General features: G+C 62.5%; 1 protein-coding gene across 1 annotated transcript; it reads right to left on the reverse strand.

Annotated features, from left to right (window-relative positions):
* Positions 1–419: 419 nt before the first annotated feature.
* Positions 420–13,470, reverse strand: LOC127488788 (tetratricopeptide repeat protein 34-like). Its single transcript, XM_089299370.1, is given in 12 exon segments — positions 420–635; positions 766–849; positions 3,174–3,736; positions 4,792–4,985; positions 5,322–5,579; positions 7,360–7,517; positions 8,367–8,575; positions 9,291–9,516; positions 10,542–10,766; positions 10,768–11,393; positions 12,606–12,733; positions 13,437–13,470. Coding segments are annotated over 10 exon segments (2,586 nt in total). The 3' UTR covers positions 420–635; positions 766–849; positions 3,174–3,208.
* Positions 13,471–15,528: the final 2,058 nt, after the last annotated feature.

The following is a 15,528-nucleotide window of genomic DNA, read 5'->3' on the forward strand; positions in this document are numbered from 1 at the left end:
TCCTTCCCTCTCCCCCTGATTCAAGATTTTATTTATTTGAGAGGTACACTTACAATGAGAGGGAGAGAGAGAGAGAGATCTTCCATCTGCTGTATGGCCTCTGCATTCCAAAATAAAGCCCTAGATATCCTCAAAAAGAAAAAAAAAGAATCCATGTATGGTCTCAGGAGATGATCTATATTATCATTTCTAAATTGTAGCCTCAATTATTTTGTGATAAAAAATACAAACAGCAGAGAGGTGGTCAGCAGGAAGGTGAGTAGTACAAGGGGCTGTTGTGAAGTCTTGTTCTACGTATCTCCAGCTCTCTCCAGAAAAGGCAACCTGGGCAAAGCACCCAAATATCCATTGCCTTCACCAAGTCCAGCCTACATATTGCATGGGGCGATTGTACCCATCATTAAGAGATTCCAGATAACTCACTTTTTAAAAAGTTTTATTCATTTTGAAAGTCAGAGTTACAGAGAAAGAAGGAGAAACAGAGATCTTCCATCCATGTGTTCACTCCTCAGATGGCTGCAACCATGAAGGCTGGGCCAGGGGAAAGCTGGGGGCTCATCCAGGTCTCCCACCTGAGGGACAGGGCCCAAACACTTGGGCATCTTCTGCTGCTCTTCCCATTATCAGGAGCTGGACTGAAAGAGAGGCAGCCATAAACAAACTGGCACTTAACATGGAATGCCAGCATTGCAGGTGGCAGGCTTACCCACTATGCCACAATGTGGCCCCAGTACTCACTGTTTACATCTCATGATTGACAAGCACCTGATTCCACTGTGTTTGCAGGAAGGCAAGGGTGGGAATGAAGTAGTCACCAGGCTTTCACTGTGGATAGGATTGTTGGAAATGCTGGAAACAAGAGAAAACCACAAGTCACACACTCAAGGTCAAGCAGAGGAGGGAGGGTAATAATCCAAAGAACGGATTCTAAAATAGACTGTAAAAAAATAATAAAAGGATGAGAAATGAAGAGTATACTCATTATAGAGCCATGACAAGAATTCTGGTATAAGTCAATCTGGGAGAGAAATGAGCAAGTATAATCATGGACTTGGAAAAATGTTCTAGTTGTGGCGGATGGTGTCTGAAGCTGGCTTTCAAGTATGCTTTGTATCTGAATGTGTGAAAATTATGCAGGAATCTGGTCATGAAGTACCAAGAGGGCCTAACTTAAGGTGTTTCTGTTGTGTTCTGAAAGACGTGAGGGACACCTGTAGGGTTTTACTTTCTTAAGTGGCACTGTTACATTATAGAAGGTGCTTAAACAGAAACTAAATGAACAAAACTAAGGTGTTTTTTTTTTTTTTTTGCGTTTCTTCCTTTATTAAAAAAAAATCATCCAGGGGCACGTGAGCAGCCTCCCGTGGCAGGGGTCATGGGGCGAGGTGGGGGCGGGGGCTCGGCTATGTACAGGTGGGCACCGCTCTTGGTCTGGCCGCAGCCTCGGCCTGCACCTGGCCCTGGGGTCGAAGGTGCCACCCTGGGCATGGGCTACGTGGCCATGGCCAGCCTCCGCCTGGGGGCTCTGGGTGACCAAGGGTGCCCTCCTGGAGGGGCCCCACGCTAGGTGTAGAAGACCTCAGGGCTCGGGGGGCCGAGGCCCACCTGCCCACCCCGGGCGGGGTCCCCGCAGCCGGCACCGCTAGATGTAGATAACCTTGGGGCCCAGGGAGCTTGGAGGCACTGTGCTAGGTGCAGATGACCTTGGGGCCCAGGGGGCTCTGGGGACCGAGGCTGCCTCCCCACTTCGCGGGCCCTGCTAGGTGTAGAAGATGAACTCGGGGATCTGGCCATCCTCCACCGAGGTGCCGCAAAACTAAGTTTTATATCTGCAAATGCACAGGAGTTTTTTTCAGTCTGGAGGCTGGGGTTCAAGGCCAAGGCTCCAGCGGACTCTGAGGAGGGTACAGCCATGTCCTCTCCCCCGTGAGTCCCACCCCCTGGGGGGTGAGGGCTTCAACCTGACACTCGGTGGTAGCCCAGTGCCTCCCCTGCCAGATGAGCCAAGGGTACTTGCCCCCTGGGGTGGGAGGGGCCAGGCAGGTCGGGTGTCTGCACCCCAGCAGCCAAGCTCTGATGGCCTCCCAGTGATGGACAGGGCAGGGCACCGGGGTGGGGAGGACAAGGACAGAGGCACGGCTGCCCGGCCCCTCGGCACCTGCCCTCACCTCACTGCCTGGGCACTGACCAGAACCTGGCCCCATCCCTGGCTCCTCGCACTGTTAGGCCATCTTTGTGGAGCCCACGAGCACACGGTGGACACAGAAGGATGACCGTGGACACTGGAGGAAAAACTTGGTGAAAACGGTGCCCCAGGAAACTTCGCCAAGGCCTCCTGGGAGCTTCTGAGTGGGGAGGCAGAGAGGAGAGAGGCAATGGAGCTCCCCCACCACCGTGGACTCCCAGTCCCCTCATCCTTATGGTGGGAGGCACTGTCCCTACAGCCCCTGTCCTTGTGGTCAGAGCCCAGCAGGTGCCGGGGTGCTGGGAGGGCCCATAGGGGATGGGGGTGGGGCTGCTGACCCTGGGGCCACTTCTGCTGCTTGGGGTGGGACAGGTGCCTACCAGGAGGTGAGGGGTGGGGGCGCTGTGGCTCACGCCCAAGGGAGGAGCAGGCAGAGACTGGGGCAGGCGGCCCGGGAGGGGGTTTGGGGTCTGGTCTGCCAGCACCTCTCATGCATGCTGCAGCATGGGCAGAGACAGGGCACGGCTGGGCTCCCTGGCCTGCCTGGGAGGGGTCTCCATGCTCCTCGGCAGGGAGCAAGAGCCTCCCTGGACGGTTAGTCCCCTGCTGTCTCCAGCTCCAGGGAAGTACCAAGCGGGGTCCCCTCAGGATTTGCAGGCTCACTGGGCCCCCCACGGCCCGAGACGGGGAGCAGCCCCGTGAGTGACTTCCAGGAAAGCACTCAGCAGCAGCCCTGAGACTCAGGCCAGGGCCAAGGTGGGAGGCAGCTTTGGGCCCAAAGAGGGGCTTCCAGGCACAGCGTGAGGGCGTGGCCTTGTCCTGTGCAGCCAGGGGGAGACCTGGGCTGCTTCTTCAGCATCCCAGGTCTAGGTATGCGCCAGAGTCCCCAGCCTCAGGACGACCCTCCCAGGAAGCTGTCCCTTTACTCCCACTGGGTCCCACCCTGGCGCCGGGCACCTCCCGATCTGGGGCGCTGCGCGGGCCATACCCCGAGGCTGAAGATGACCGGCTGCCATGGCTGGGTCAGTGCAGCCAGCAGCCCGAGTCCACCCCTCTCTGGGCTCTGGCCTTCAGCTGCTTCAGGCCGCGGTGGCCGGGGTCCACCAGGAGACCTCTCTGGGCTGCTGTCCAGGCTTCCACGTGGCGTTGCTGCTCCAGGCAGCGCTGCCTTTGGTGCAAGAATGGGCGGACGGTGGGGGTCCGGCACGGCTGCCCCCACAGGCTGCTCTGGGCAGGGGCAGGTGCCAGCGTGAGGGCCTGGCTGAAGGCCGCGGCGGCCCCCACCTCGTCCCCCAGGCTCAGCAGCAGGCGGCCCTGGGAGCAGAGGTCCTCCGCCCACCGCGGGAGGTCCCCATCGCCTGCACCCTCCTGGAGCAGTTGGTCCAGGTCCCTGAGGGCTAGGTCGCATTCCCGCAGCTGGGCCAGGCAGGTGGCACGCAGGCGCAAGTGGCAGGCGCCCCCACCACCAGCCAGCATGGCCAGGGAGCAGAAGCCCAGCGCCTGCCGCGGCCGCCCCGTGTCCAGGAGGGCATTGGCTTCCCGGGCAGAGGCCTGTACAGAGGAGGAAGATTGGAAGAGGGAGAGAGCCTGGGTCAGCCTAGCCAGCGCCCAGCGCTTCCCACCTCTGGGGCCCCCTCCCCGCGCTCTCTGCCATCCCAGCTGGCTTTGCAGCCCCTCCCACTGGCCCTCCGCAGGCTGTCCCCGCCCCCAGGACAGCGGCCCACCGACCTTCGCGACCCAAAGCCGGGAAGGCAGCGAACCAACCGAGGGACAAGCAGGCTGCTGACCAGGCCTCTGCACACGCGCCAGTCCAGGCCCCACCGCACCCTCCGGACGGCAGGGCCGGCGGGGAGTGCGCAGCTCCGGCCATGCCGCCGGCGCCTTCCTTTCCAGGCCGAGCTGAAGCCCCCTCGGTCACCCTCCTGGGCTCATGAACTCCTGGGAGAGGCTGTACAGAGACCCCGCCCCAGACTGCGGCCCGGCCCGGAGGGCGCGCTCAGGCCCCACACAGCTGGGCTGGGTGGGCAGCGGGAGGAGCGCGCAGACCGAGTGTGGTGACCGGCCGCCAGCCACCGGAAGTGGGGAACGGCTACTTCCGGTTCTGCTCGCGTTGCTCAGCAGCCTCTTAGACTTGGAAAGGCAAGGCCGCAGCTTCTCAGAGATGCTGCCTTAGCCCCGCCTCCGACCCAGAGGCCCCGCCCAGCATGTCCCTTAAGTCGAGAGGCCCCGCCCAGCGCCCCCCCACCCCGTGAGCTCAGTACCCCGCCCAGCCCCGTGTCCAGCCCCAGAGGCCCCGCCCGGCCCCACCCCGCGTGTGCTCCCGGATCCCGGCTCCGGTACCCAGCCCACCATCCAGCGCTGTTGGTTGAGGCCGCGGGAGCCCCCGCCACGCGCAGGCCTGGGAGAAGCTGTTGCGCCGCCCTGCATGAGGCGGGCTTGGTGCAGGGTGGGCTCCAAGGGGTCTCCCTCCACCCCCGGGAGGCTTACGCCCTCTGCGAGCAAGCCCAGAGGCCCGTGGCCATCGCGGCCGGCGGCCAGAGACCAGGGTCCGGCCAGTGATGCTGCTCGCTCCCACCGCACATGCGACGCGCACCCCGCGGGCGCACCTGGGCGAAGCTTTGCCGCTGGGAGGCCTCCACCAGCCGCAGCAGAAAGCCCAGGTCCGTGGCCTCCGGCTCCGCCAGGCCCTGCAGGTCCCGGGCCGCAGCCCGCAAGTCTCCCTGCTTCAGCCGGGGCCGCCGCGGACTCCTGAGCGGCTCGCAGGGCCCCTGCAGATACGCACCGCCTGCCTCGTAGTTGCCTGTAGGGGTGGGAGGGGGTGTGTGTGGGCGTGGGCGAGGGACTGCGGGCAGAGGCACGCGGATTCACCTGCTGCACAGCCCCTGCCTCTCCCCCATGGTCACCGCAAGGGGTCGTCCCCCCACCAGCCCGAGCAGAACCAGAAGTGGGGACCACGCTCTCAGGACGTTGGTGGCACAGCACAAGGACGATGTGGGGCAAGGCCACCCGGGCAGAGCCGGGCCTCCGCGGGGTACAGAGGGGGGTCAGCGGTCATGGCTGAGGCCTCAGAAGTCACTGCCATCCAGGGGCGCTTTCCCTGCGTATCAGGTCAAAGGGTGGCGCAGGCCGGGCATACCCAGCGCCATGAGGGCGTCAGCCAGCAGCAGGTGCCCACTGGGCTGTGCGCTGTCCATCTGGACCAGTGCCTCCCCAGCGGCCAGAAGGCCCTGGGCGTCGTCCTACCGGAGGGGCCGGCTCAGCAGCGCCCAGCAGTGAGCATGCAGGTCCTGCTTGAGGAGGCCCTGGGCGTTGCGCCTCAGAGAGTGGAGCTCAGGGACCACAGAGGCCAGGTCCAGCTTCAGGGCAGAGATGATGTTGGCCACGGCTTCCTGGAAGGGAGGCGGGCAGGGGTGGGGCTCCGTCTGGAGGGGCTGCCCTGCCTGCCCCACCCTGGCCACGACAATGAACCCCATTACCCCCCACGCCGTTTCTGCTGGGCACCAGAGGGGATCTCTTGCTGGCCTCTGTCCTAAAGTGAGCTGCCCAGAGCCCTTGAACAAGGCTGGACACGGCCTCCAGAGCACACCCTTCCATCACCTGGTCGAAGGCGCTGCCCTGGGCACAGGCTGGGTGGCCATGGCCATGGCCATGACCACAGCCATGGCCACAGCCGGCCTCCGCCTGGGGGCTCTGGGTGACCGAGGGCGCTGCCCCCCGGCGGGGCCCCACGCTAGGTGTAGAAGACCTCAGGGCTTGGGGGGCCGAGGCCCACCTGCCCACTTCGGGCGGGGTCCCTGGGGTCGGCACTGCTAGGTGTAGAAGATGACCTTGGGGCCCAGGGGGCTCCATGCTAGGTGTAGGGGTCTTGCACGAGGGCTTCAGCAGTCCGTGAAAACGCGTGTTATGCGGAGTCTACATGAGCTTGGCTTTTTTTGGTCTTTGCGCCATTTCCCACCGGCTTTCTGAAGGGTGCGCCTACCTGGCTCTAGGGTCAGGGTCTCTCCCTCTGTGGGTCTGTCTAAACGTTGGTGCTTCGCGGGGAAATCCACCAGGCACAGAGCCTTTCCTGCTCAGGGGGCTCTGACGCCCCAGATGGGGCCCTGGTCCATCGCTGGTCCATCTCTCCGTGGCTTCCTCCTGGCAGGTCTCACGTTCCGAGGAGGGGGCTCACTGCATCCAGTCTCCCAGGCTGCTGGGGTGGGATTCCCTCCCCCTGCAGGTCAGTCCTGGCGCCCACCCCTCATCTCTCAGTGCTGGCCTTCTTTCCAGCTGTCACTGTGACAGTGTCCTCTGGGCTCCGAGTTCCATTCTGGCTCCTGAAGCTCAGGATCCACAGCCGTGGTTCCCTGGGTGCTGCCCCTGGCTGCCATGTCTTCCCCGTGTCCCCAGGGTCTCCTCTCTGCTCCTTGGCCGCCCAGTACCCATCTCCTTTCACAGAGGGGAAACTGGCGTGGAGAGGACAAGCGACTCAGCCGAGTCCCCTCATTGGACTGGGCCCCCTCCCACTTGTGCACCAGCGTGGGTGTCCAGGGGAGCGGGTCAGGGCATGTCATGCATGGCACAGGGACAGACACAAAAACCTCATAAAGAAACCAACGAACCCGAACGCCCTCTGAGCACACAGGCCTAGCTGGTATGAGGGGGTCTCTCAACTGACGGCCTGAGCCACAGCCCCTTATGTTGAATGGCAGCTGTTTCTGCAGAGGTACAGAAACTCACTGCAAAAGCAGGCAAATCAAGTCCTGACCTGCCTGTGCCCCAGCAGACATGACTAATCGATGGCAGCACTTACTCCCGTGGCTCACATCCCTGAGCCCCTCTCAACACACTGTCCTGGCAGCCTCCACCAAGACAGCTGAAAGGAGCCTCCTGGCCCACACCCCGTGGTGGGACAGGATAGGGGGCGGCTCTCTGGTGGATTCCTTTTGGCTGGAGAGGATGCCAGTGCCCTGAGAGCTTGCACAGGTGACCAGCACAGGTTGAGGCTGCAGGCACAGAAGGGCAGTGTCCCTGACCTGGGTGCCTGGTGGTGCAGGTGGGACTGATGTTGGGGTTCTGGTGGGTACCCCGCTGCTGGGCATGGCTGGGCCCCCTCCCCATCCTCAGCATGGCTCTGGGTCTCCTCCCTCCCTGCTCGCTCAGCCCCAGGAGGGGACGGGGGTTCAGTATCTGCTGCTGGCCCAGGGCCAGGTTCATGAGCGCCCACCCACACAGAGCCTGCATGTTCCCCAGCTCGGCCCGCAGCACGGAGTTGAAGTCAAACATGGCAGTCTTCATCTGGCCCAGGAGACTGTAGCATAGGGCTCGGGCAAGCAGGGACTCACTGGCCTGGCTCCCTGCAGGAGGCAGCAGTCAGGACATGGCTGTAGCTCCTCCTGGCGCCTGACCCGGCAGAGCAGAGGGTGCTGACTCTGGGCACCAAAACACAGGGACAGTCAGGGCTGGCCAGGACACTGGCCACAGGACGGCCCCCAGAGGAGTGATGGACAGCCTGGGGGGCTCTGAGAAGAGGGGTGCTGCAGCTGCTTCTGGGGGAGAAGGGAAAGGCAGCCAATAGGAAGGGGTGGGGTGGGAGAGGCAGCCAGGGAGGAGCCCTCTGGCACATGTGCAGCGGTGGACATGGCCGGCAAAGCACCCAGCTCGGGGGGCCGACCAGCCATGTCTCTTCCCCACCAGTGCTGCTGGGAAGGACTCACTCAGCCCCCCCACCCTGCAGGGGTCTCTGTCAGGCCAGGGGGTGCTAGCAAGGCCCACCAGGGACCACTGGCAGGCAGGCCCCGGGACAGGTCCCACCCCCCAGGACTGTGCCCCTGCACCCGGAGCTCAGCCAGGAGGGGAGGCCAGGTGCCCACCACTCGGTCACTGTCCCTAGGTGGACTTGGTTGGGGGTGGGGATTGAGTTTGGAAAGGGGCCTGACTGCCCACAGAGCCGTGGGGGCTGGGATGGAAGCCTGGCTGGTGCCCGGCTGGTGCAGACGCGTCTCAGGCGTTGCAAGTTCACCTGCGTGGCCAGGGCCTGTGTGCAAGGTGCCCCCACCCAAGGTGCTCCCAGGGCGCACACACCTGAGACCAGCCCTGTCCTCGGACCTCACATCCCTGACCTGCAGCTCGGCAAAGACCCCCCCATCCCCTCATGCACTTGCCACGGGATGGGCTTCTTGGGCAGGGGGCCGGCCCCTACTTGCAGCCGGCCCCTACTTGCAGAGAGAGATCGCTGATGGTGTCCCTGGTGTGGGCCCTGCTGTTGGCTGCGCCTGGCCGTGCCTGCAGGATGGCCAGGGCCCGAGTGTGGCAGTGGCCCTGGAGCAGCTGCAGGTCCTCGGGGCAGAAGACATCCAAGGTGGGCTGGAGGCAGGCAGTGTCCCTGGCCTGGACAAGCCTCTTCACCAGCTGCAGGGGGAGCCGGTCATTGGTGCCCCTCAGACACAGCTGCTCGGTCCTCCTCGTGCTCCCAAGACTCTGGGGGTGCTCCCAACTTGCCCCTGGATTGGAGCAGAAAGTGCAAGGGGTGGCCCTGCTATGCCCTCATGAGGCTGGGGTGGGGGTCTTAGGGTCACCAGACTCCCACACACACAGGTGAACGCCTTGCTGGCCAGAGTGTAGGGAGGGGCTTCCAGATCCTCAAGTTCAGAGCCAGGAGCAGAGCAGGAAGGCTCAGGGAGGACAGAACCCCAGCTCGCAAGGCGGTCCCCAAGGAGACCCCCTGCCGCCACCTGCTGGCCGCTCATGCATGCTCCAGTGCCTTGGCCAGCAGCTCCTGTTCCAGGAGGCGGTTGTCCCCAGGGCTAGGGGGATGCTGGGGAGGGCAGGGGTGACAGAGGGGTGGACAGGACCCTTGGCTGGTCCTCCCCAGCCTGAAGTCCCCCCCTCTGCACGTAACCTGCTGCCCCCGTTCCAAGAGCGAGGCCCCTGGAGCGTGCACACAGGTGTGGGTGGGTCTCCCTGGGGAGCAGAGGGGTCACTGGGCCAGGCAGGCAAGGCCCCGTGGGTCAGGAGCCTCCCTTAACTGCTTGGGGACACCTGCCCAGGCTGTGTCCTGGACAGCCTGCGAGGCGGAGCACGGAAGATGGGGTCGGAAGTCGGAGCCCCCGCCCAGGCTCCTCACCTGGTGGTCCTCGAAACTGAAGCCCCTGCGCAGCTGCACCAGCGCCAGCTGCACCAGCACCATGGCCGCCTGCGGTCCCTGCACCAGCACTGCCTGCAGGGCCCCGTGAGCATCATCCAGGCAGCCCAAGTGGTACAGGGCATCGGCGGCCAGCAGGCGCATGGCCTCATCCTCCACGTCCAGCTCCATTAGCAGTGAGGCCAGCTGGTACACACCACGGGCATCCCTGCAGGAAGGTGGCTCAGGCTGGGCTTGCCACGCACCTCTCACCCACGCAGGTGGAGGGGGCCTCAAGCCTCCCTGTGCACCTGGCCTGTGCAGCCCTTCTGGTCGGGCCTCGAAGATGCTGGGCTCCCAGAGGGACCCTCATGGGCTGCGCCAACCCCAGGACCCTGACTGCCTTTCCTGGTGTCTGACCCTGGGCCCCAGCCTCTGGCTCCAGCCTCCCACCACCCTGTGGGTGGACATTCTTCAGACAGCAGGCCTGGGGGCGGGCAGAGGGTCAGCAGGAGGGCTGACCCTGAGCAGACTCTGCCTCAGTTCTCCATTCTGCAGAAGCAGGCGCGAGCCTTTTGGCCCTGTGGGCTCAGGGGTGCCAGTCGGGGGCAGACTGGATGATGGTGACACTTCCCAGAGAGAACGGAGGGTTTCTCCTCCCCAGAGGATCCAGCAGGGGATGGCAGGATCTGTGTGTGTGCTGATGTCACCGCTGCCCCCTGCCTGCTGAAGCACCTCCCCCACACTCCCCCCAACTGAGGAGAACAAATGGCAGCAGCTGGAGGTTCACCTGTCCTTAAGTCTATCAAATGGGGGGAGGGGCTTCTGAAGTCAGGGGCCATGCAGGGGAGCTGCTCCCTGACCCAGCACCCCCAGGGCCGTCTCCATGGTGAGGGGAGGGGGGATGCCCCCTAGAGGCCTTGGAACTAAGAGCAAAACATCTGGGGCTGTGGGGTGGGAGCAGGTGCACGCCTGATACACACCTGGCGCAGCCAAGCTCAGCGCTGTGACCGGTATGTGCACAGAGAAAGGACCAGAAGGAAATGGAACGGGGGGGGGGGGGTGACGGGTGCTGTTGTCTCTCAGTGTCTGGCGCGGAGGGGTGTGTCCAACCCAGAGCCCAAGGTGACCCCTGGGCCCGGGAGCTCGCCCAGAACAGGAAAAAACACAGCTGCAGCCTTGCAGGACCAGACAGGAACAGCAGCTCTGGCGCGCGCGCGGTGGTACTCACCCCTCCGGGCCGCGCCGCCTGGCCCGTCAGCCTGGCTTTGGCAGCCCAGCAGGGGCGGGCGCTGCAGCATCTGGCGGCCCTCCTCCAGCAGCATGATCAGCAGCAGCCTGCGCTGGTTCCAGGGCACGAAGGCCTTGGCAGCCAACAGCGCTTCCTCTGGCCAAAGCCTGCACGCGGTGACATAGTCCAATGTGCCCAGGAAGGCGCTGCTGGCCAGCACCTGCAGCAGCCCGCGGCCACACAGCGTGCACGCAGCCGCCAAGGTGCGGCGCGCCCTGCTCCACCACAGCCTGGAAGTCTTCCCGGGCGCCCCGCGCGTCCCTGCCATGCAGCGCGCAAAAGCCTCGCAGCGCCAGCAGCGGTGCGCGCTCCCCGGCGCGGACCTTGGTGGCATCCCCAGGGCCAGCGGGCCGCAGCAGGCCCTCGCACAGAGCTCGGACGCCCGCCACGTCCCCGGCCAGCAGCAGGCACTCGGCCAGGAGGGTTCCCAGCGCAGGCTGGGCCCCGGTTAGTGCCACGCGGAGCAGGATTCAGAGCGCCCAAGTCACCTGTGCCAGCAGCTCGCGATCCGCGTCTTCGCGGAGCTCGGGGCAGCTCCGCACGGCCTCCTGGAAGCTGGCGAAGCCCAGGTCCGCGGCCTCCTGGGCCTGGGCCCGGACGCGCTCCTGGTCCCGGACGGACAGCATGGCCTGGAACTGCCAGCGTGCGGCGGAGGGGCTCTCGCGGCAGGCGTCGTGCAGATCCCGCAGCATGTCCGCCGCGAGGCCGTCCAGGAAGAAGGCGGCGAGCGTGACCAGCAGGGTGGCCAGGCGCTCACCTAGGGAATAGACCGGCGTTGGGGACCCCCTGGGAGGTGGCGCCCGAGGCCTCCCGCCCTGCCCGGGTGCTTTGGGCCCCTTGCGGTACTTTCACTCTGGCGCCCAACAGTCCAGGACTTGGGGCCGCGAGGACACGGGGGTCTTGAAGCCCCTCAGGGACAGAGCAGGGTGGGAAGCAGACCCCATAAACAGCTTGGGGTGGGCGGCGCTGCCCGCAGCACCGCTGTGTCTGCCTCACCCCAGAGCCCAAGTGGAGCTGGAGCTGGAGCTTCCTCGCCCCCTGGCGGTCACTGAGGGAATTGGAGCACTGGGGTCTCTGCTGGGGGACCGGCCCTGGCCCTGACTGCGATGGGAGGGGCCTTGGGTTTCCTGCCTGCTGGGGGCTACCTGGAGACTCCAGGTGTCCGTGCCTCTCTGCACTGGATCTCCCTGTTAGGCCAGGGGGGAGGAGGAGGCAGCAGTGCCGCTGCCGGGCCCTGGGACCTTTCCTGGGTCCCCTCGCCTGTGGCCTCTTCCACTGAGGCCCAGAAATGCCAGTGGTCGGCACACATGGGCCTGTGAGGACCCAGTGGGTCAGGCCAGGCTTGGTGCACCACGAACATCCCCGACATGTGCGTGCACAGAGCTGTGTGAGGGGGAAGGCAGCGCAGCAGGCCCAGGGCCAGGAGGAGCCCAAGGTTCTGTCTCCCCCAGCCGTACTCCATGGGGGGCCCTGAGCGCTCAGGAGAGCTCCCGGCCCAGCCCGGTTGTCCAACCCTGTGCCCGGCATTCCTCCCAGGTCCTGCAGGCTCTCAGCGCTTCCTTCACCCCAGCAGCAGCGGCAATCCTCTACGCCCAGACCCCTTGGCGGGCAGGAGGCCCGGGAGGCACACACGCGTGCACCCAGCTGCCACTGTCCCTGCGTCACGGCGGCCAGAGCCCAGTGTGAAATCAACCCTGAGACCACCACCGCCGCCAAGAGGCCCCGTCCTCATGCCAGCAGCCACGAGCCCCTCTTGTTGTTCGCTGCTGCACAGAGCAAGGCCGGCCCGGAGCTTTACAAGTGTTCATGGATCCCTGGGAGTGGCGTCCCAGAAGACCCCAGTGGTCTGGGGTGTAGAGTTTCTTACCCCTGTCCTTCTGAGAGTCTGGTCACATACCTGGGGCTTCCTGCTGTGGCTCAGGAGTCACAGGTCACACACCTGGGGCGTCCTGGTGTGGCCCGGGGTCACAGGTCACACACCTGGCGCCTCCTGGTATGGCCCGGGTCCCAGGTCACAGGTCACATACCTGGGGTGTCCTGGTGTGGCCCAGGGACTGCACCTCGATTCTCACTCCGTCCTCACGTCCACTGACTCTTCTGCTGCTTCTGATGTGTTTCAGATCTAGAATTTCCGTGGCTCTCTGTGCAATGTCTGCTGAGAGCGCATCAGCTCGGTCATGGTGACTGAGGTCCTGAATATACTGGAATGTATTAGAATGTAGTGGAATGTACTGGAATGTGCTGGAATGTGCTGGAATGCGCCCTCTGAGTCATTTGCTGGCAGAGCTTCAGCATCTGGATAACTTCAGCGTCCATCTCCTCGTTTCCTCCTGGCTGGGGCTCAGCGTTCAGTGCCCATTTCCGTGCACCCTGGTGATTTCTTTTTTCTGTTCCTGCTTTGTAGACTCCGTGTTCAGCTGTGTTCCTCCGAGCGGCTGCCTGGGTTCCAGTGAGGAGTTGAGTTGGGCCCACGTCCAACACACGCCCCTTCCTCCCTGCTCCAAGCTGCTCTTCTCAGCGCTGCATCTCCAGGCCCTGAGCCGCCCGGAGTGTGCCATTGTGTGGTCAGCCGTGTGTGCCATTGCACGGTCAGCCATATGAGCTGTTGCGTGGTCAGCCGTGACGCCCAGATTCTGGGTCTCGAACCCTCAGCCGCCTCCTCTTCAGTATCTTCCTTTTGACTTCATGGCCTTGACCTCTGTCCTGTGACATCTTGAGCCACTGAAGTGACAGCTTTCCATCGTGCCACGCCCATAGATCAACAGGTCCCTGGGGCAGAGCACTGCTGGGACACCAGCTTCACCTCCCATGGCCCTGGCTGCCAAGGGCAAACTTTGTTCCTGCCTGCATGCGCCCACCGTCCAGCGCCCGTGCCCACCATCCAGTACCCATGCTCCCCGTCCAGCACCCACGCTCCCCGTCCAGCACCTGTGCCCACCCTCCAGTGCCTGTGCCCACCGTCTAGTTCTCGCGGTCACTGCCATCCAGGGTGCTGCCATCGCTCTGTCCAGGCCCCACACGCGTCATCTGTGGGACGCGTGGCTGGGCCGAGCGGTTCCCCCATTCACGGACGTCAGTCCTTCTCTTGTTAGATTAAAAACGCTGATAATCAGAGGGTCTGTAAATGCTGCCCCATTATTGTTTTAATTTTCATTTTCCTGATTACCAGTGGGTCTCATCTGTTAAAATTATTTCTTCTCCAATCTGATGAGGAGAGAGAAAGTGGGTTCTCATTACTTTAATGTGTGTGCGCCTTGTGGCTCGGAGCTGGCTGCTTTCCCGGGTGCTGCTCACCATCTGTGCGCTCTCTCGGGAAGTGCTCTCGCCAGCGCTCACCCTGGACGTCTCCTTACTGGGGCGCAGGGTTCTGCAGATGCCCGCCGGGCTCCTCTTTGCCTGGCGTGTATTTGGCAAACATTGTTCTGTGTTTTTAGATCCTTTGCCCTTTGTTTTTACACTTATAGAAAAAAAGAAGTTTAAGACTTTTAATTCATAAAATACCCAGTTTGCCTTTGTTCTTTGCACTTTTGTAAAGCTCTTCTGGACCCAGAGGTCTCGATGGGGTTCTGGAATTTTCTTTCAGGAACTGCGAGGTAGGGTGGGTGTTCGGCACAGAGGTGAAGCTGGTGCTGGGGCCACCCAGTGTGCACTGAGGGCCTGGCTTGAATCCTACCCACTCCGCTTCCCTCCCAGCTTCCAGCACAGGGGCCCTGGGGGGCAGCAGGTGATGGCTGGGTTCCTGGTACCCACGTGGGAGACCCCGAGGGAGTTCCTGGCTCCTGGCTCCAGCCTGGCCCAGCCCGGGCATCGTGTGTTGGGAGGGAACCAGCAGGTGGAAGATCTCTCCCTGTCAGTTTCTGCCTCTCTGCTTTTCGAATAAAATGCTGCAAAAGTGAGATGTGGTGCCATGGAGCTGTTCTAGAATCCACCTGGAAGGTCGTTGGCGGGGAGCGCAGCTGGGGGTCGGCAGGCCAACATCAGTGTGGTACTGTGGGCCCATTTCTGCATCTCTGGCCTGCTTTCTTGCTTTTCTGTCCAAGCCCGAGGTCGTAGCCCCACGTCTGTTAGCCACTGGTAGAAGGCTCCCCCACTTCCATCCTTACTGCCCCTTGCCCTGTATTCTAATGCAGATCTGTCTAAGGAGGGCATTGAGCATTCGTCCTTTAGGCAGTCCTTTAGGCTGGGCCAGGCTGAAGCCAGGAGCCACTGTTAATGTAGCGAGTTGCATTCTTTTTTTTTTTTTTAAGATTTATTTATTTATTTATTTATTTATTTTGACAGGCAGAGTGGACAGTGAGAGAGAGACAGAAAGGTCTTCCTTTGTTGTTGGTTCACCCTCCAATGGCCGCCGCGGCTGGCGTGCTGCGGCCAGTGCACCAAGGTAATCCCAAGCCAGGAGCCAGGTGCTTCTCCTGGTCTCCCATGGGGTGCAGGGCCCAAGCACTTGGGCCATCCTCCACTGCACTCCCTGGCCACAGCAGAGAGCTGGCCTGGAAGAGGGGCAACCAGGACAGAATCCGGTGCCCCAACTGGGACTAGAATCCAGTGTGCCAGCGCCGCAAGGTGGAGGATTAGCCTAGTAAGCCATGGCGCCGGCCTGGCTCAATTATTTTCCCTCAGCATTTTAAAGATGTTGTTCTACCATCTACCATCCATAGCTGTGGTTGACAAATGAGCTATCACACGTATCACTTGCCCCTAGTCATTGTCCTGAGCTGCTTTCCAGGTTTTCTCTTTAGCTTTGGTTCCATCAGTCTGACATCCTCACATTTACACTACCTGGGGAAGCTGAGCGTTCTGCATCTGTCAACTTACATCTTCCATCAAGTTGGAGACATTTTCAGTCTTTACCATTTCTGTATCTTTTACCCCATTCTCCCTTTTTCTATGATTCTTGGACTTGGCTTCCATGTATGTTGTCCCACATACTACAAGGAAACTGTTCACCTT

This window comes from Oryctolagus cuniculus, chromosome 7 (genome assembly GCF_051225735.1).
Source record: "Oryctolagus cuniculus isolate XC-2025 breed Fujian yellow rabbit chromosome 7, ASM5122573v1, whole genome shotgun sequence".
Taxonomy (NCBI): domain Eukaryota; kingdom Metazoa; phylum Chordata; class Mammalia; order Lagomorpha; family Leporidae; genus Oryctolagus; species Oryctolagus cuniculus.